This window comes from Ambystoma mexicanum, chromosome 5p (genome assembly GCF_040938575.1).
Source record: "Ambystoma mexicanum isolate Mex_15411 chromosome 5p, UKY_AmexF1_1, whole genome shotgun sequence".
NCBI lineage: Eukaryota > Metazoa > Chordata > Amphibia > Caudata > Ambystomatidae > Ambystoma > Ambystoma mexicanum.
The window spans coordinates 881,883,761-881,904,768 of NC_090930.1; the positions used below are offsets into that span (position 1 = coordinate 881,883,761).

Sequence of the window (21,008 nt, forward strand, 5' to 3'; positions counted from 1 at the left end):
AAGGTTCACTCGAAGCAATCCAAGGCTTCCATAGATGTCTGATTCCTCGATGGCACCCGCCAATTCCCGTGATTAGCAGCGCTCCTCGATACCGCGGCAGCGGCATGCGTTGGGGCATTCTACAAGCAAGGGTGCCAGCACCAAAAGTCACGCGCCCGTCGAGTCGCCTCTGAAGAGCGCGCTAACCCGCATAAAGTGCTGGTTGCGTTGAAATCTGCGGCGCAACCGCCTACGCAGTCCAAACACCTCCCAGTAAAGTCGAACATCAGCGAGAGTATCGCTAAGATTGTTTTTGGCGGCTAACAGAAAGACAGGTCTAGAGACACGTCGAAAGGCCCGGAAGGGAGGAAAGATTACTCTGAGAGTCCCCTATCTTTATCTAAGACTCTAGTTGAGAAATCTTGACGTTCTAGGGAATATCATCCAGAAGAGCCCTCCTCTAGACCCAACTGGCTCCTCATCGTGGACCAGAGAGCAGTTTGAAGGTTGCATGAACAAGCTGGAAAAGTTTGTAGACCTTTATGAAAGGTTTGCTCCTAAGAGGCCTCATGAAGAAAGCCCTTGTACACAAATAGCAACATTCCAAAGGACCTCTGACTTAATTCACGAAGAGGTCTTTAACCTTATTGATCAAGGAGTCCCTATTGACCCATATTTACAGGATGATGATCCTGCTGATGATCCCACTGATCAGACCCAGGGATGGGGGAGGAGGGGGGAACCAGCCGGTAGATAACCTACCTTGGCTGTCCCCTACCCATACCCTGGACCTTGACACCATATGTATGGACTCGCCCTCCTCCCCACCATTGCATCGGGCATCACCTGTTGATGACCAGATGGCAGTTAAATGCCATCCTAAAAAAGGCAGGAGAACAATTTCAAATTGCCATGCAGGAGGCAGTGCCAGATTCTGATTTTTGTGGGAGACATTTTAAAGGAGAAGCCTCCTGCCAGCCAAGCTATCCCATTACTTAATTCCATGAAGAGGCGCATTGCCCCTCCATTGTGAACGCCTTCACAAACCAGGGCTGTTAACCCACGGGTGGAAAAACCTTTTAGCCCCTCCCCTACTGACCCCCTCTATATTGGGGGGGGGGGCATGCCACCCCTGATCCTCTGGTGGTCACGACAACAAGGAAGATGGCAGGTGTCCCCTTGTCCACAGGCGAGGCACCGCCTGACAAAGAATGTAAGAAATTGGACGCTCTGTGAAAGAGATTCTCTACTGCAGCAGCATACTCCACCCGCATAGCCAACACCACCCTGTTGGCCAGCTATTCAGATATTCAATGGAACCTGCTGCAGGAGGTCCCTGAACCGGTGTGTACTCGCCTTCTTACAATTGTATCTGGGGGTAAGCGGGTGAACCACAACATTCTCAAGAATACGTTGGACGCTGCGAAGACAGCGGGAAGGACTTTAACCTAGGGTACCCTGCTAAAGCGCCACGCCTGGTTGAAGAACTCTGGGTTCAAACCAGAGACTCAGGCGTCATTAATCAACAAGCCGGTGGAGGACTCCAACCTGTTCGGCAAGGCCATTGATGAGGCGCTGGAAACGGCAAAAAAATAACACGAGACTTTGAATACTTTGAACCAAATTACTCCGACCCTTTCAACAGAGAGGGGGGGAAGTTCTCGCTGCTCCTTTCGTGGGCAGTCCTACTCTCGCTCCCTCACAACCAATATGGTTCCGGGAACAATTGGTCCTCAGGACAGGGGTCTGCCTCCTCTACCCAGTATCCACCTAGGGGACAACGCTGTGGGAAAGGAAGGGGTCGTAATTCCACCCTCAGAGGCTCCACGGCCTCTGGTCAGAAGTGACTTTCAGATCCTGTTCGCCTCCCATGCCTCCCTGGTCGTGGGACGTATAACATCATTCCTGCACTCATAGGAGGGGATTACAACAGAGAAGTGGGTGCTCATGACTCTCACCCACGGTTACTGCATCGAGTTCAGCCAACCACGTAGATTCAGACCTCTGAGATCAACACGCCTAACACCAGAACACCTGAAGATCCTGCTGCAAGAGGTCGAGATCCTACAGGAAAAGGGCGCTATCGAAGTCGTCCCTCTGCTACAGGTAAACAAGGGGATTTAGTCAGTGTACTTCCTTGTACCCAAAAAGGATCTCACCATGTGCCCTGTGCTAGACTTGCGCCCAGCGAAAAAATTTGGCAAACCTCAAAAGTTTCATATGTTAATGCTGCAAGAGGTAATTCCTCTGCTGACTCGGGGGCATTACATAGCAACATTGGGCATGAAAGATGCATGCTTTCATATTTCAATGTTGCCGGCACACAGGAAATATCTACGGTTCATGATAGAGGACAAGCACTACCAATTCAAGGTCCTTCCCTTCGGCATTGCCTCTCCCCAATGATGTTTACAAAGGTACTGGCAGTGGCGGCAGCACACCTGCGCAGGCAATCCATCCCAATTTATCCTTGCCTTGACGACTGGCTCATGATAGGGGATTCCTGTGGAACATGCCTGTTGAACACTCAAAAGACAATAGACCTCTTATTCAGTCTAGGATTCTCCATAAACGAGAAGTCCAGCCTAGACCCCAGCCAAGTTGAGCAGTTTCTGGGGGCCCTAATTCGGACAGAAGACGGCCTCGCCTTCCCCTGCAATGAGTGGGTCCAAAACATGCCGTTTCACTTCCCTCAGTATGTAGTCAGTCGAGAGGTGACGGTACGCAAGGGCATCTGACTGTTAGGAATGAGGGCGTCCTGCATTTACTTGGTTCCTCACGCATGCAAGAGTGGCTCAACAGCCAGTGGTGTCAGGCCAGTGGGCAATGGGACGCTCTATTGGTTGTCTCGGCAGCCCTCATTCTTTCTCTGCAGTGGTAGTCTCTTGAAGGGGAAAAACTTCATCATCTCTGCAGTAGAAGCCACTCTCGCGACAGATGCATATCTCACGTGTTGGGGAGCTCACCTCATTCATTAAACGGCGCACAGCGCTTGGTCCCCAGCAGTAGCGTCCAACCACATAAACTTGTTGGAGCTGTTAGCTGTGTTCAAAGCACTGACGGCCTTTCAAACACAGTTGCAGGGGAAAACATTTCTGATCCTCATACAGCACCACACCATGTACTACCTGAACAACCAAGCAGGCACTCACTCTCCAGGGCTATCCAAACTATCCTGAAAACATTTGGAAATGGGCTGTCAAACACAAGATGTTGCTGTTGTCTCAACACGTTCCAGGGGAACTCAATCTTCTAGCGGACATGCTCAGCAGAGACTTCCCACTGCCCTTAAAGTACGAATGGCAACTACACAGAGACCTTGTCTTTGTCTTCACAGAATGGGATTTACCAGAGAACAACTTGTTCGCAACTCTAGAAAGCTCACAATGCCAAGATTACGCCTCCAGGTACCCTCAGACTTGATCCAAGGGGAACGGTCTCTGGATAACATGGTCAGGGAGATTTGTTTATGCCCCCCCCCCCCCGACTCCCCACTCAACAAGATTGTGCACAAGATGCACCAGGAACCAGTCACCATGATATTGGCTCCGATGTGGGCCCGGCAACCCTGGTTCTCCCATCTGATGGAGATGTCTCTCTCCTCTGTTGACTGCCTTGCCCATACAACATGTTATCTCAGGACAATGGGAAACACTTCATGCCTGCAGACTCTCAATTTAGCGGCCTGGCTCCTGAGGTCATAGAGGTTGGGCATCTTCAACTTCCTAAGAGATACCTGGACATACTTAGAGAAGCAAGGAAGCCTAACACCAGACATTGCTACTTCAATAAATGGAAACTCTTCGTCATCTGGTGCAATTCCAAAAGCATCAATCCCATTCACTGTTCCCCTACTCATATTGTGCTATACCTGACTCGCCTACTAGACTCGGGTCTAGTTTTTAATTCCATAAAAGTCCACTTAGCTGCACTTTTAGCCTATACCACGTCCCAGCAAAAGGTGTTGTGGTGGAAAATCCTGATAGTTAAAGCTTTCATGGAAGGGGTTAAAATAATTAATCTCCCCTATTTCTATCCCGGCTCCCGGGTGGGATCGAAGTGTGGTATTAACCAGACTTATGGGGTCTCCCTTTGAACCTATAAATAAAGCTAGTCTCAAAGCTCTTACTTACAAGACCGCCTTCCTAGTGGCAGTCACGTCAATAAGGAGAGTCTGTGAACTGCAGGCCTTCTCTATTCTAGACCCGTTTGTCACAATTCAGAGATAAGGTGGTTCTGCGCACTAACCCTCGGTTTGCGCGCAAATTTATTTCTAAGTTCCATGTGAACCAGTCAGTCGAACTACCAACGTTCTTCCAGAACCCCACTAATGTGGTGGAAAGAAGCCTTCACACACTGGATGTGCGCAGGGCAGTCATGTACAAACCTGGAAAGGACTAAACCACTAAGAAAGATTAACCAGTTTTTCGTTTCAGTGGCAGCTGGTAGAGAAGGGAATCCTGTCTCTAGATCAGCCATCTCTAGGTGGATTGTCAATTGCATCACACTCTTGCTAAAAGAGAACTGCCATTCAAGCCTAGAGCACACTCTACACAAGGAACTGGGACTTCCATAGCATTCATTGCAAATGTTCCCCTCAAATCCATTTGTAAAGCGACAAAATGGAGTTCTGTACACACCTTTACAAAACACTATTGCCTAGACACTCATTCTAGGTCTGATTCTCAGGTGGGACAAGCAGTACTAAGACATCTTTTCATTATTGTTCCTTCTCTCTTCCCACCTCCAACTCCGGGTACTGCTCGCTAGTCTATCAGCATGTGATTCTAAGCAGATTAACAAGCATCAGAAGACATGCATTACTTACCGTAAAAGCATTTCTGATGATTGTATCTGCTTGGATTGACATGCGCCCCCCATCCCCCCTCCCCCCCGCTCGGACAGAAGGAACATAGACATCTTACTGCTCTTCTCTCTTCTCTCTTTTCTGTACTCCCTCATGATAGTTATAATGCTTCCTCAGGGCAGAAAAAATACAATCGGAGGGACCTCGACGTGTTTGGGGTTTTGGGTACACTACACATCACGTTAGGGATAATGTTTCAGGCAGGCCCATGTCGACGTCTCCTTTCGATCCTCGAAAGACAAGATGCAATACTTTGCGGTTACCACTAGATGTCGAATTATATGCAAAGCATGTGAATCTAAGCAGATACAATTGTCAGAAATGCTATTATGGTAAGGAATGCATGTTGCATATTTCAGACATCTGCCTTTCTCCCCATCGCGCTTACTCTTGTTTTAAGAACTTATTTAAGTTGATTTAATGTGCCAAATTTAGTTATATCCCACCCCCTATCAAAACGTTAAGTGCCTTACAACCCCACCCCCGTACCCTCTCCAACAAGCTCTTTTCTTTACAAGGGTCGACACCTTCAAACTGAACACCCCAAATTCTACTTGCAAGGTGCTACCTGGTTTACCTAGAGGGAGATCTTCTATTTGGCACAGGAATTATTTTGCAACACCTAGATTTTGCTACCATAACAAATCATGGAACAGACCCTTCCTTTATAAACATCAAAGCACCTGTCCAATGTGAATGCCCCACTCTTGAAATAAAATATGAAAACTTCCTTTAATCCTTCATGATGCCCTTTCAGCTGTCTTCTTAAAATTGACCCAAGCACCGCCCTTTGAGTACAGTAGTCTCAAATGAAAATTATACTACCTCCTCATCTACATTCACTTTAAAACCAGCAACAAGGTTTCACCCTTTTCCCGAACACCATTATTTTAGTTTATTTTGTTTTTCTCATATTTAATTTCAATCTATATAGTCCAAAAATAGTCATTTGTGCATAGCAGGCCCTGTTGGAGACCTGCCGGTGTTAAGCCCAAAATAGCTTTCATCTGCATAAATAAGCATGCTAGAATGTGCTCTTCAAAGAGTGGATTACCTTTCTCAAGGGAATTAAGTCGAAGTCTGAAAGGAATAAATTGAGACCAACCACATTTATTGGTGGGGAAAAATAATGTATAATTCCCGATCTTATCTTGTCAAAGAGACTTTGAGATGTCTGCGTATCACAGTTCAATAAGAATTAATGAACCATTAGGGACCCCAATCAAATGTAAATTGCACCACAAGATGTTTTATCAATCAAATGCTTTCTCCAAGTCAGAAAAAACCCACTAATCTCCCTCTCTTAACCTTACTGTATTTCTCCATGATAGTACTCAGAGTGAAGCAGTGGTCCACTGTACTAAGCCCTCTGCTGAAACCTGCTTTGGGAGGGCCTCAACATATTGTTACTTTGAGCCCACTCCTCCTGCCCTAATCTGAGAATATCTTACTGGCTATGTTCAGTAAGGAAATTGGTCTATAACCGTAGGGGGCTGGTGGTCCAAGGACTAATTGTCCAAGGAGATGGCGTATTTTGGCAATTTGTATATGCCCTTTTGAAACTATACATCTAGCAGATCCACACCACTCATGAAATCATTCTTTTCGAGATTCTACATTCTACCTCAAACCATGTCGCACCCCTTTCTATAACCTGGCCCTCCTGAACTGGGGATGCCGTTTACCAATTGCTCTGTCCCAGATGGTTTCAACCAAAGACTCACTGACTCATTCCTTTGTGGCTTCTGACCTGTTTAACAATTTAAAGTAAATATCTTAATTTCTTCTTTCCAATGCCTCCTTGTTGAGCTTAGGCATCGCCAACCCGTCCCTCTGGCTGTCAGACCTCTTCTTCATGGTGCCTTCCACTGGCCATTTGAACATTAATTCAAGAAGATAGTGATCCTCTGTTCAATCAGAAATGCAAAATATCATGACATTCCTGCAGAAAACAATCCACAACACAGTAATCAATGACCGAGGAACAGTATTACTGGTCTTGTATGCACCTGGAAAATCCCCGGGCAGAACCCCAAAATATACTTGAAAATCAGTGCTCCATTTGTGATCAATTTGACTGTCCATGCCTTTGCAGTACATTTCTTTAAAATATTTTGCTCGAACATGAAGCCCCTGGTAATATTTATTTAGTCCTCTATTTTTGAACAACTTGACTGGACCTATCCGTCTAAAAATGTCCTACTCCTCTGGAGTGATGGGTGGGGGTGAAGGGGGGCATGTGGATGCCCCAGAATGAGCTGCCCAGGAAATTATGTACTTTAACACTATGTGAATGTGTCGAACTGATCAAGGGCATCATTCGATATTCTGTCATGGTGCCCAGTGTGAATACTCTGTAGTGCCAAATGCGCAACACTAAATGTGCTGCTTGCTGTACGACTATCTTTTTAAATAAAGGTTTAAAAAATAAAATGTCCTACTGGCCACTCCATTTAACATTAAGTGGTTGTTTATAGGAAATGTTGAGTAAATTAAATTAAAGGCTTTGCAAATTTCCTTTATGCGGTCTAGAAAACTATTTAAGTACTGCAAATGAAAATGAATTTGTGTTGCAATCACTTTTCTGCCAACTGAGCGCCGATATGTTCCGTCGAAGAATGGAAGTTGCTCACCATTTCATTTGATATGCACATTTTGCTCATTGCGCACAAAAGTTCGGGGACCCCTGCTCTACTTATTTAAAGACCTCTTCAATGAGCTTGACTGTACTGCTGAAGTTCCCTGTACACTCCCGTCTTCAGACCCAGACTGCTATCTTTCATTGCAAAGTCTGAATATTCTGCTTCTTCTCTTACAAGGGTAGACTATATAGACTATAGTGTCTTTAATTGGGGAGTTTTTATTTTTTAGTTTAAAGTTTCATAAACCCTAGGTTGAACATTCTGTGCTTGCTCTCTGGCCTCTCCTGAAGAGTATAGCTGGCCCTCAAAATGATACTACCATAAAGAGGCAAAGGAAATATGGCTGTCGGGCTGTGTTTTGGTTGAGAACTGCTAGTTTAGAGTAGCATGGGACTAAGTAGGAGTTTTATCCGTTACTCATCCCTTTACTCCTGTAGAGCAACAGTCTTATTGTCACATGCAGATAACAAGGGGGGTCCTGGGAGACTCTCTGCCAGACATGAGTCCTGGTTACAAGAGCCCTACCCAGAGTCTTTAGCTCACTATCTTTCACAGAGAAGAAATATCCCAAACATATCAGTCTTCGTCCTGCCCTGGGGCAGTCCAGCACCGAAATGCTAGGAAATTCTCCTCTGAACAAGAGTACCAACAGCAACCCCAGACACGTGTTTCGTTCTGGTTGAACCTCATCAGTAGGCTGTAGCTGTGCCTCTCTAAGAATAGTGAGCAAGGGGTCCACGTCTGGATTCCCCTAGTAATTTAGGATGAAACCCAAAGTTACTTGAAATATGCAGATAACAAGGGGGGTCCTGGGAGACTCTCTGACAGACATGAGTCCTGGTTACAATAGCCTTACCGAGAGTCTTTAGCTCACTATCTTTCACAGAGAAGAAATATCCCAAACATATCAGTCTTTGTCCTGCCCTTGCTCACTATTCTTGGAGAGGCACAGCTCCTCCCTACTGATGAGGTCCAACCAGACCGAAACACGTGTCTGGGGATGCTGTTGGTACTCTTGTTCAGAGGAGAATTGCCTACCATTTCGGTGCTGGACTGCCCCAGGGCAGGACAAAGACTGATATGTTTAGGATATTTCTTCTCTGTGAAAGATAGTGAGCTAAAGACTCTGGGTAAGTCTCTCGTAACCAGGACTAATGTCTGGCAGAGAGACTCCCAGGACCCCCTTAAATGAGTTCCAGAAATAAAACTGAGATGGGCACCATCAAGTAAAAAAAATAGTTTTACCCCTGCCTATTTTTTTCAGACAGATTGGAATTGTTAGCAAGAGGAACAGCACAGCTTACTGCTTTAAATAACATTTATTTTAAAGTGAAGGTAAAATACTTGGAATTTTATTATGTTCTTTGTTTGCTGTCAACTTAAATCAATCCCTCTCCAGAACAAACAAAGAATCTGAAACAAATGTTATTGGCGACCATCATGGGTCTCAGGTTGTCATCGCCACACATCTCCCTGTCCTAACATTTTCTTTTTTTGGTTGGGTTTTTGGAGGTCATGACTGGTCTGGGGGTGAGGTGAAGCACTGGAGTTGTGGAGGAGAGTAGTGCATACTACCGGTGAAGTGATGCTTGCTGAATCCAGTGCCTGGTGTTTATTACACACTAACGCTGGGGAAAATGCTGGGAGGGCTCTGGGACCAAATATTAAAGAACCCTGCTACATTGGAGAATCGCTGTAAGAGCGAGAGGTGGCAGCTGCCAGGCGGGACCTAAGATGGGGGGGGCCCACACACTAGGAACTATACATTTATGGAGAAAAAACAGAAGATCACCCTAAGAGGGTGTTACCTGGATTTCACCATCTGAAATGTTCGGGTGTACAGTGACCAAAAAGTGTAAAAATAATGGTCCAGAAACAAGGGTCTTTTTTATCACGCCCTGCTCTTTAAAGCCCAAAGAGAACACTGAGACAATGTAGCAGAGATTTGATAAACGTTTCAATGCCTTTAATGGTGTTTGTGTCCTATTGAATATGTTCCTCCCCCTGCTCCCCAATAACATTTCTCCTTGATTGTTCTTATGAAGGGTAATTTCCATGAGTAACCATATGCAAAAAATGAGCGAGGAGGTTTGTGCCTATGTTCACATTGTATAAATGATCACATTAGAGCTACTTACTGTGAGGGTTGTGTTAAATGTGTTTTTCTAAACATTTCCTGATATTTTCAAGGAATGTTTGTTGTAAAATTAGCATGCAAAGTGTCTTTTACAAGAATTTTTCTTATTTAAAAAGTTTATTTTTTAGCCTCAAAATATCTTACTGACCAGCGAGTGTCCTTTGGGTGACATTAAGATTGTGGACTTTGGACTTTCCAGAATACTGAACAACACTGAAGAACTTCGCGAAATCATGGGAACTCCTGAATATGTGGGTAGGTGACTGCATTAGATTGAAAAGACTAATGTGGAAATAATGCATCTTTATCTAATAAGATAACTATTTATGAATGTTTGTTGACCAATAATGCAATGTGCCAAATTTGCACTAGCTATTGACTAGTGATATTTGACTCTTGGCGAGTACGAAATTCTGTGCTGTGTGTATGTATAGAATTGGCAAATTACTTTTTTATGGCTGGTTTGTAGCTTGCAACTTGAATTTTTGCACCATGCACCTTGAATAATGTATAACATTATGGCCAATAAGATGAGTGCATTTAGCCAAGAAGTCGCGTGTGTTTTTTTTTAATGACCCCCCTGAAGAGAATGCTTGCTATTTGTTGTATATGTAAGAAACATAAGAGCGTATGAACAAATTCCTGTGTTCTCTGTAATGGATCGATGACCAGGTATTACAAGTGGGCCAGACCTTTGGGGCCAGGTGTAGAGGGTGAATTACAATCTTTCGGGTGGCAGCATAGCCTTTTGATGTATTTATTTTCCTCTTACATTATGGCTAAATCCATGTGACTTCCACTTGTTTTGCAGCAGGCTGTGAGAAAACGTTTGTGTCCACAACACCCTCTTAATGCAACTCGACTCTTGTCCATTATACCCTCTCTGGTCTACTGAAGCCCCTCTGAGAGCTGCAATGCCTTGGTTGCCACATTGGCTTAAAACATGGTATTAGGGTTCACAGTGACAAGGGTATGCTTGACTTAACAGAGCCCTCACCAACTCTGCAGATCTAACCCGGTCCAGTGAAATTGGCAAAACTGTTCTTTGTTTTTGTTTTTTGGGAAGCACGCTCTACTGGTGGAGTGTAGAGTTTGAGAGTGACATCTCAAATGTCTGCATACTTTCATATTTACTAGGGATGAGGCGCTATCTCTAGGCTTTTGCCACCTAATGATTTGGCCTCTTTTGTTCGGAGATGGTGCTTAAAGGAACAGTGGACTTTAAAATACTATTCAGTACTAATCTGTATCTTCTACATTATTATGAGATGTTGGAATCTGTGTCTCGTGTTTGGGGGGAGATCTTGCAGCTGACTAGGGAAGTGCATAAATCCTATTTCAACCTAACCTTAATCAACGTGTCTGTAGAAGAACTACAACCACCCAAGCCTCTGCTGTTTCTCTGGTGACTCACCTTTAGATTAAATAATGATCACAATATGGCATATATTTACTTTCACTTAGTGGCTACTGTATAGGGTACGCAAGAGAATGCACGAAATGTAAATGTCATGTGCCGTGATGCTAAGAGCTGTGAAAAGGCCCAGTGACCGTTCAAACTGATACTTTTGTGTAAACTTGTTTTTGTAATTGCAAGAAAACTGGGCACATACTGAGTCTTATAGAAGTGGGCAAGCTTGTTAGGGCAGATTTTGAGATAGAAAGCACTTGCTGTTCTTAGAATTGCGAGATGTGCTCCATGTGGTGACCATGGGCAAAATAGTTTTGTTCTGTCTCCAGAAACGGTACACCGTGCTTTCATCGGCTATTCTTTCAATGGGTTTTTTAATGAAAATGTTTTGATGAAAAAACTATTGAAAAATAGAAAAATATGGTGGGTCTTGGAAAGAGCATATAAAGGGTTGGGGTGGTCGGGAATAATAAAAAAAATACGGGAGGGACGGTTTTGGGGTAGACCACCCAAAATAGCCATTTTTCTGTGGGTTTTTTCAGCAAAACATTTTCATTTAAAAAAGGAAATCTGTCCAATAAAACGGTCTGCAGTCCTCGCTTGGTTTAAATTAAACCTTTTTTTTAGGGTCCCAGACAAATTAAGATATTCAGAGTGAAAATAGAAAATGAAATTGAAATATGTTGATTTCTAACAGATTAACCGGTTCAGTGTCTACAGTTTAGTTGTTCCTTTGCTCTTCATTCATAATACTGTGTTGATTTAGCTAAAGAAAATATGAAGCCGAGCATATACTAATTTTCACCAATCCCATATGATGACACAAAGTAGGGAATCTGTTTCGCTGCTGGGAAAATAGTTCATGAAGCTCTGTGGATCTATTTCAGTTAACCGTTGTCTCTTTTCATATCACTAAACATCCTTAAATTAAAATGGCATTTTCCTCAGTCAACTTTAAGTCTGCATCCTTCTTGAAGGATCAAGAGATTTTAGGGATTTGGTGTAGAGGATTTTAAAGTTAATCTAGTTTTGGCTCCAGTATATATGTTGGGGAAATCTTTTTATGGTGCTGGAAATTTTCCCCGTGACTTAAGTGATGGCAATATCTAGTACTGATAATGCATGTACTAGATGTTTATAGAGTGCTTGTGTGGTTGCATGGTGGGCTTTTACAAGCTTAGTTTGTAAGAAGCAAACCCTGTATCCAAGGAGAGAGCTTGATTTGCCAAGCCAGTTGAAAAAATGTTGGCACCAAGGCTTGGAGGTGTATAGAAGTGTGAATGTGGAAAACAAGGGGTAAATAGCTAGAGTAAGGGAAGAGAAGAATTTGAGTTCTGTAAATTGCGTTCTATAAGCAGTGACCTGGCTGTAATTCACTGTGAATTTAAGATGCATGCAATATATATAAATGATAGTAATGTCCTCGAGTCAAATTTCATCAAGATAGCGAAGTATGTCTGGAGTTGTCATTTGTTAGGAGAATGACCTTAGAACTTTATTGTAAGTTTGCTCTCTAGTCAAGTGGTAAACTGATTCAGAATGGAATAGAACTTGGATGCTTTGATGGAGTGAGAGTACAAAATTAGTTCTAAATATTTTTAAGGGGCTTTATGAGTATAATTGGTGATAGCTTTGGAAATAAGCGTAGTAAGACCAGAATAAGTTTAAAAATCTTATTCATTTTAAATTGAAACGGGTACAGAGGTCATGAAAAGGTAAAGGTACGTTATTATTAAATAAGTGTGTGACAAGAAAAAATTCGTCCGAGTACCATTTATGAGGCTTTATTGAACCACAAGAAGGCATTGTTGAGATCTTGGGCAGTATGACATGTTACAATTAAGGAATTCCATGCCTGTTTTAAGGAGTATAAGAGAGGCAGCTTTTTGATGCCAGGCCATGAGGATGTTTTCATAAAATGAGCAAAGGATAAAGGTACAATGAGTTTCTATTCCAGAATGATCCATGGGGGTTGGGGTTGGCATCAAAATATTGGGGTTCAGAAGTCAAGCATAAGTCATAATAAAAAGGATTTCTGATAGAAGTCTGGAAAGTTCATTCCACGAAAAACCTTACTGGATCTAAGCGTGAGGGCAATTTTCGGGTTTTTATCTTTCCAAAGGAATTTAACTAGAATTGTGTGCTTTCTTTTTTTTAAGAAAGAATTTAGAAGAGTATTGGTATCACAGAGATAATACAGAAAAAGGGGCCCAAGAGTCATTATAACAGAATCTAGTCTATCCTACCAAGAGAGGAACAAAGGAGACCAGTGATTAATAGATTAATTGATTTTGTCCTTAATTGCATTCTGAATTAGGCTTAGGGTGGTCGCGATGTTTTAGCGATGGGGATCCCTAAGTATTTAATAGATGAGGTGCACCATTTCATCCCAAAGAAGAGGTGTTCGCCAACACACATGAATTAGTAAGGGGCAGAATTTCTGATTTGTCATAGTTCAATTTGTATCCGGAGAGGCATGTAAATTGATCAATAGTAGACATAAGTGCTGGGAGGGAAGTGTTAGGATCTGATAAGTAAATAATATCAGCATAAGCAGTGAATTTAAAAGTACATTCTTTAATAGTGATACCTTTATTTCTATTGACAAATACTTTGTCGCAAAGGTTCTAAAGCTAAAATAAAAAGAAGTTGGGATAATGGACAGCACTGTCTAGTGCCTAGCGAGATGGAAAATGCTTTAGTGAAAGTATTAGTAATACAAATTCTGGTTCAGGGAGTAGAATATAAAAGTGAGATTCATTTCATAAAGGTAGGGCTGAACCCTTGCCATAAGAGATTGAAAAAGAAAAGGACAGGAGCTTCTTCAGCATCTAGGGCAAGAAGGATAAGAGGATCTGCAGAATCTTGCGCGTTCGTAAGAGTGTTAAAAATAACTCTTCTAATGGATGAAGAAAACCTCCCTTTCATGAAGCCAGTTTGATTTAAGGTTCATTAATTTATTGTAACGCTCACCTGATTCCCGCAGAGGCGCCGGTCTTGACTGGGTTAATGCCGTATCTTCAAAGGTGATGTGTAACACACGGTTGGCTCTTTGGGCTGGACCTCTGTGCACTGTATGTCTGACTCGAAGAGTAAGATGTCTGCAGATAGAAAATATGGGATTAATGAACTGGGGTAATTGGGTGCCTCTCTCCTCTTCCCTTTCTCTTCTCCTGTAGAACCCCAAAGGTTAACGCCCTCACCTTAGGTAAGTGAACGCCGAGCTCTCCATCTGCCTCGGGGCAGGGTGCCGGAAACAGTTTCTTCACTGGATAAGGGTGCAGGCCTCTTGACCTCAGAGGACTGCTGTCCGTCGTTAACTGCACGAACGGTAAGTTCTGGGCACTTCAAATGTCTTAAAAGTCTTTTGTAATGATATCTCTTGTTTTGCAGGGTTCCGGCGATGGCGGATGGCGGGCTGATGAGAGTTGAGGATCGAACCCGCGTGAGGAATAGAAGCGCCTGGAAGCACGTAAGTAAGTGCTTGTAGCCTGCTTCAAGATGCGCACTAACTGTCCCTTTTATCTTGCAGGTACAAGTTCGGAGCTTTAGAGAAGCTGAAGGGTGCTGGAATACCCACTGGATTCGGCTTGGGAAGGAGTAATGGCACGTGAGTAAGAAAGTTGCCCAATGTCTTTAAACGCACCTTCTTTTGTCTTTCAGATGCGGGATGCAGTGCGAAGACCTCCGGAGCATGCGAAGAGTAGGTAAGCCTTTGTCTTTCAGATGCCGGAATGCAGCGCGAGGCGTTGGTGACAGCCGATGGACCAGGTAAGAGATGCGCTGCCACTGAAGACCGTAGTGCTAACCTGTTCTTTCTTTGCCTTTACAGGTGCTGCTGAAGACTGGATTCCAGGATGGTAAGCCTTTGTTCCCTTAGGCCCAGGATCAGACGCAGAAGACACGATGAGCGTTCTGCTGCAGAGAATGCAGAATAACGCAAAGCAAGAATCATCCATCTGGTGTGGTTTAAATAGCCTCCTGTAGTGCTTAGGTGTCTCCTTCCACAGCCACGCCTAGGTAAGAAAAGAGTTCCTGCTTTCCAGAAGAGTTCCAGTGTTCTGAACCTAGGGAGTGGCTCCTGCCCCACCCAACAGGAAAAGTAGTCCCAAACAGAAGAGGATCAGGGGTTCAACTGGCAGGTAAGTAAGCAGCATGGTCTGCTGCAGGTAAGTCTACCCAAGCATTATGAGCCAGGACCGGGTCCAAAAGGTCCCAATTGGGACTGGCTGGCACTCGGAACCGGGGTTATGGGTCTGCTTCCAAGGGATTTCGGGCAAGTCTTGATCTTTTGGAAGCAGAGATCATGACAGCACCCCCCCTCAAGGCCCCTCCCAAACCGGGCTTCTCCGGGGGTTTGGGCTTGTTAGGAAATGTTCGATGAAATCTTTTGATTAGACGAGGCGCGTGGACATATTCTGCAGGTTCCCAGGATCTTTCTTGGGGACCGTAGCCTTTCCAGTCAATCAGGTAAAATAGTTTAGATTTGGAGATCTTGGAATCCAGGATGCTTTTGACTTCAAACTCGAGTTCTCCATCAACTAGAATAGGTTTTGGAGATGTAGTTAGTCGGGTTTGAGGTTGCACGGGTTTTAATAGAGAGACGTGGAAGACCGGATGTATCTTCATGTGAGGGGGCAAGTCCAACTTGACCGCTACTGGATTTACTATGGTAGTGATGGAATAGGGACCAAGGTATCTTGGGTTGAATGTGCGTGGTCCTTTTAGAGGTAGATATTTGGTGGATAACCAGACTTGATCTCCTACTTGATATTGGGGGGCTTCCTTCCGATGTTGGTCTGCTCCTTTCTTGTATTGTTCTTTAGCCCTTTGAAGGTGAGAAACGGCTTCCTTAAAGGCTTGTGTGATTGTAGAATGCAGGTGGTCTACTGCTGGTGTTCCAAGATCTTGGAGTGGATCCAACTCCGAGGTTCGAGGGTGACTACCGTATAAAAGAAAAAACGGGGTCTTCCCAGTTCCCGAGTGGACAGAGTTATTGTAGGCATATTCGGCTATCCAAAGGATATCTTTCCAAGTTTTTTCAGTTTGTTGTAGCATGCAGCGCAAATACTGTTCCAGAGTTTGATTGGTCCTCTCGGTTTGTCCGTCGGTTTGAGGGTGGTGGCTGGTCGAAAGTCTCACATCAATTTGAGCGGACCGACAGCAACTTCGCCAAAAATGAGAAATAAATTGACTACCTCAATCCGAAATTAGAACTGAAGGAAAACCGTGCAGTCGGACGATGTTTTCGAGAAATTCTCGGGCCAGAGTTGCTGCTGTTGGTAAGCCTTTGAGTGGAATGAAATGCGCCATCTTGGAGAATAGGTCCACGATTACTAGGATCGTATTGTATCCGGAGCATGGAGGTAGATCGGTGATGAAGTCCATAGAAAGCGTATGCCAAGGGCGAGGCGGGATGTCAATAGGGCGTAAGAGGCCGGCTGGTTTTTCCTTTTGACTCTTGTTTTGGGCGCATACTCCACAGGACATTATAAAGTCTCTGATATCTTTTTTCCAAGACGGCCACCAGAAGTAGCGCTTGATCTTTTCCGAGGTCTTGGTCATACCGGGATGTCCTTCCATTAAAGAATCGTGATAACAAGAGATTACCTTTTTCTGTAAATCTGTGCTGGGCAGGTATAACCGTTCTTGGAAATATAATAGGTTGTCCTTCACCGTAAAGTCCTTTCCCTGCAGATGCCAATTCTGTATGTCTGCTGGAGTTACCAGTAGCGTGGCTTTATCCTTAACTTCCTCTATGGATTGTGTGGCGATTACACCTAGAATTCTTTGTTCGGGAATGATAGGTACAGGTTTAGGATTGATCAAATGTTCTTCCACTCCCATCCGAGAAAGGGCATCAGCTTTACCGTTTTTTGTACCAGGTCGATAGGTAATTATGAAGTCAAACTCAGCAAAGAATAGTGCCCAACGGAGTTGCCTAGAGGATTGAGCTTTTGCGGTTTTCAAATATTGCAGGTTTCGGTGATCTGTAATCACAGTAACGGTGTGTCGGGCCCCCAGAAGATAATGCCGCCAAGCCTTAAAGGCGGACTTGATAGCTAGAAGTTCCTTATCAGTAATAGTGTAATTGATTTCAGGAGGCGAGAATTTGCGGGACCAAAATGCCACGGGATGCAACTGATTGGTTACTGGGTCCTTTTGTGATAGAACTGCCCCCATGGCAAGGCTCGAAGCATCAGTTTCAACGATGTAGGGGAGTTCTGGGCGAGGATGTTTTAAGATCGGTGCAGAGATAAATCTAGTCTTCAAATTCTGGAAAGCTTGTTCCGCCTCGGTAGACCATTCAAAACGTTTGTTTTTCTTTAACAAGGCGGTGATGGGCTGGACTATTCGAGAGAATTCGGGGATAAACCTGCGGTAAAAGTTAGCGAAGCCTAACATGCTTTGAACACCTTTTCGGAGGATGGCGATGGCCATTTGAGAATTGCATCGACCTTCTTTGAATCCATACGCACTCTGCTAGGTGATAATATGAATCCCAAGAATTCAACTTCAGTCACGTTGAAAACACATTTTTCCAACTTAGCAAAAAGTTTGTGTTGACGCAATCTCTCGAGGACCATTTTCACGTGTTTCCGATGTTCAGTTTCCGATGAAGAATAAACGAGGATGTCGTCCATGTAAACAACAACACACACATCTATGAGCTCTCTGAGGACATCGTTCATAAAATATTGAAAGGCGGCCGGGGCATTGCAAAGTCCGAAGGGCATGACCTGATATTCAAATAGCCCATACTTGGTGCGGAAGGCCGTCTTCCATTCATCGCCCTCTTTTACTCGTACCAAGTGGTAGGCTCCTCTAAGATCCAGCTTTGTATATATGCATGCTTTTCTGACTTGGTCCAGGAGTTCAGGGATCAAAGGTAACGGATATCTATTCTTAACGGTGATGTGGTTCAGGGCGCGATAATCTATACAAGTTCTAAGGTCCCCTTCTTTTTTTGGAACGAAGAACAAAGCTGAGGAAGCAGGGGACTTGGAAGGACGAATAAACCCATTTGCTAGGTATTGATCCAGGTATTGTCGGAGGTGAAGATTCTCAGGCTCGGTGAGGGCATAAATTCTACTACAAGGAGGAGTAGATCCAGGTATCAGGTCTATCTGGCAGTCATAAGACCTATGAGGAGGTAGAGAGTTAGCCTGATCCTTCCGGAAAACATCTTGGAATTCTAGGTATTCAGGAGGTAACTGGGGAGCCTCCGAGGAAATTGCTGCCAGTGCAACACCAGGTCGAGGGTGACAAGTAGAGACACATTCTGGAAACTGAACCGTTCTTGCTCGCCAATCGATCTGAGGATTGTGCTTCTCTAACCAAGGAATTCCTAGAATAATCTGGAACTGAGGGGCCTTGATCACATCGAACACGATCTTCTCATGGTGTCCATCTTGACTTACTAGCGTCACTTCTTGGGTGGTATGCGTTACTGGTCCGGAGGCTATCTCCGTACCATCCACCGTAGTAATGACGTCCTTTACAGCCTTTGGACAAAGAGTCAGATTCATCCTCAAAACCATTTCATGATCCACATAATTGCCGATGGCACCGCTGTCGACGTAAGCTTCAATCGCATGTAATCGATCCGGATGTTCAGGGCTAATGAGGACCATAGGTATCACGAAATGCGAGGTCACGGAACTGGTTTTAACGCTCGGCAAGAGGACCTCTATTCTTGTCGGGCGAGGTCGTTTCCCTGCTCAGTTTGTGACCCTGGTAACTGCAGCTCCTACTGCCTTCTTGGCTGGTTTCACCGGACAGTCTCGAAGAAAGTGCCCCCGAGTTTCCGCAATAGAGGCATAATTGCAGCTGTTTTCTCCTTTCCCGCTCCTTTTGTGTTAGTGGTCCTTTCAGGCCCCCTATTTGCATGGGTTCACCGGAGTCTACTCCTTTGGTAGGAGTTGGTGGTTTGGAAAATACTCGAGCATCAAACTTGGAACGATCGGCCTTCCTGTTCTGCAGTCTGTGGTCAATTTGAACGACTAAGTCAATATAGTCCGAACAGTCTTGCGGGGGATTCACTACTTGGGCTAACACATCTTTGAGCTCTCCACGTAGACCTCTATAAAACAGCGTAATACTTTTGTCCTCAGGCCATCGAGTTTCCACTATCATTCTGTTGAAAGAAGCAATATAAGCCAAAAGGTCTTGATTACCCTGTCGCAATGAAAGGAGCTCATTGTCCAAGGCCTGCCCCTGTGAATGTCTTGCAAACAGTTTTTCCATACTGAGCTGAAAAGCTTGAAAATCACGGAGAACCGGATCATCTTGATTAACTAGAGGGATCGACCAGTCTGCCGCATTGCTACTAAGGTACGAAAGCACGAAAGTTACCTTAGCTTGATCAGTTGGAAAGGCTGCTGGCCGGCATAAGAAGTGCAACCGGCACTGATTAATAAATACTGCAAACCTCTTTGGGTCACCAGAAAATCGTTCGGGCGGAGCCAGAGGTACATTCCCAGGTAGGTTGATCTGCACTGGGTTCGTAGAGGATGTTGAAGGAAGATTTGCCCCTGATGCGGGTAACGGAGTTTGTCCGGCTTGTGACTGTAGCAATTGTCTAGCGAGATCGTCTGTTCGCTCCTTGGAAATAATCAGTTCCCTTCTTAGAGCATTCGTTTCCTGACGGGCTGCATGCACTTCTGCTCTTAGTTCCCCAAGTAACTGGCCTAGCTGGTCGGTATCCGAGGTTTCCATAGCGCCTGGGTGGGAGTTTTGCGGTAGTCTTTGTGTTCTGTAACGCTCACCTGATTCCCGCAGAGGCGCCGGTCTTGACTGGGTTAATGCCGTATCTTCAAAGGTGATGTGTAACACACGGTTGGCTCTTTGGGCTGGACCTCTGTGCACTGTATGTCTGACTCGAAGAGTAAGATGTCTGCAGATAGAAAATATGGGATTTATGAACTGGGGTTATTGGGTGCCTCTCTCCTCTTCCCTTTCTCTTCTCCTGTAGAACCCCAAAGGTTAACGCCCTCACCTTAGGTAAGTGAATGCCAAGCTCTCCATCTGCCTCGGGGCAGGGTGCCGTAACCAGTTTCTTCACTGGATAAGGGTGCAGGCCTCTTGACCTCAGAGGACTGCTGTCCGTCGTTATTTGCACGAACGGTAAGTTCTGGGCACTTCAAATGTCTTAAAAGTCTTTTGTAATGATATCACTTGTTTTGCAGGGTTCTGGCGATGGCGGGCTGATGAGAGTTGAGGATCGAACAGGCGTGAGGAATAGAAGGGCCTGGAAGCACGTAAGTAAGTGCTTGTAGCCTGCTTCACGATGCGCACTAACTGTCCCTTTTATCTTGCAGGTACAAGTTCGGAGCTTTAGAGAAGCTGAAGGGTGCTGGAATACCCACTGGATTCGGCGTGGGAAGGAGTAATGGCACGTGAGTAATAAAGTTGCCCAATGTCTTTAAACGCACCTTCTTTTGTCTTTCAGATGCGGGATGCAGCGCCGAAGGCCTCCGGAGCGTGCGAAGAGCTGGTAAGCTTTTGTCTTTCAGATGCCGGAATGCAGTGCGAAGACCTCCGGAGCATGCGAAGAGTAGGTAAGCCTTTGTCTTTCAGATGCCGGAATGCAGCGCGAGGCGTTGGTGACAGCCGATGGACCAGGTAAGAGATGCGCTGCCACTGAAGACCGTAGTGCTAACCTGTTCTTTCTTTGTCTTTACAGGTGCTGCTGAAGACTGGATTCCAGGATGGTAAGCCTTTGTTCCCTTAGGCCCAGGATCAGAAGCAGAAGACACGATGAGCGTTCTGCTGCAGAGAATGCAGAATAACGCAAAGCAAGATTCATCCATCGGGTGTGGTTTAAATAGCCTCCTGTAGTGCTTAGGTGTCTCCTTCCACAGCCACGCCTAGGTAAGAAAAGAGTTCCTGCTTTCCAGAAGAGTTCCAGTGTTCTGAACCTAGGGAGAGGCTCCTGCCCCACCCAACAGGAAAAGTAGTCCCAAACAGAAG

At 44.8% G+C, this 21,008-nt stretch overlaps 1 protein-coding gene across 1 annotated transcript in view; it reads left to right on the forward strand.

Annotated features, from left to right (window-relative positions):
- The window catches only part of STK17A (serine/threonine kinase 17a), a 211,402-nt gene that overhangs the window by 129,929 nt on the left and 60,465 nt on the right, over window positions 1–21,008 (forward strand). The window contains exon 4 of the mRNA XM_069613308.1: window positions 9,754–9,880. Within this exon, the coding sequence (XP_069469409.1) occupies window positions 9,754–9,880 (127 nt within the window). The remainder of the gene's footprint in view (window positions 1–9,753; window positions 9,881–21,008) is intronic.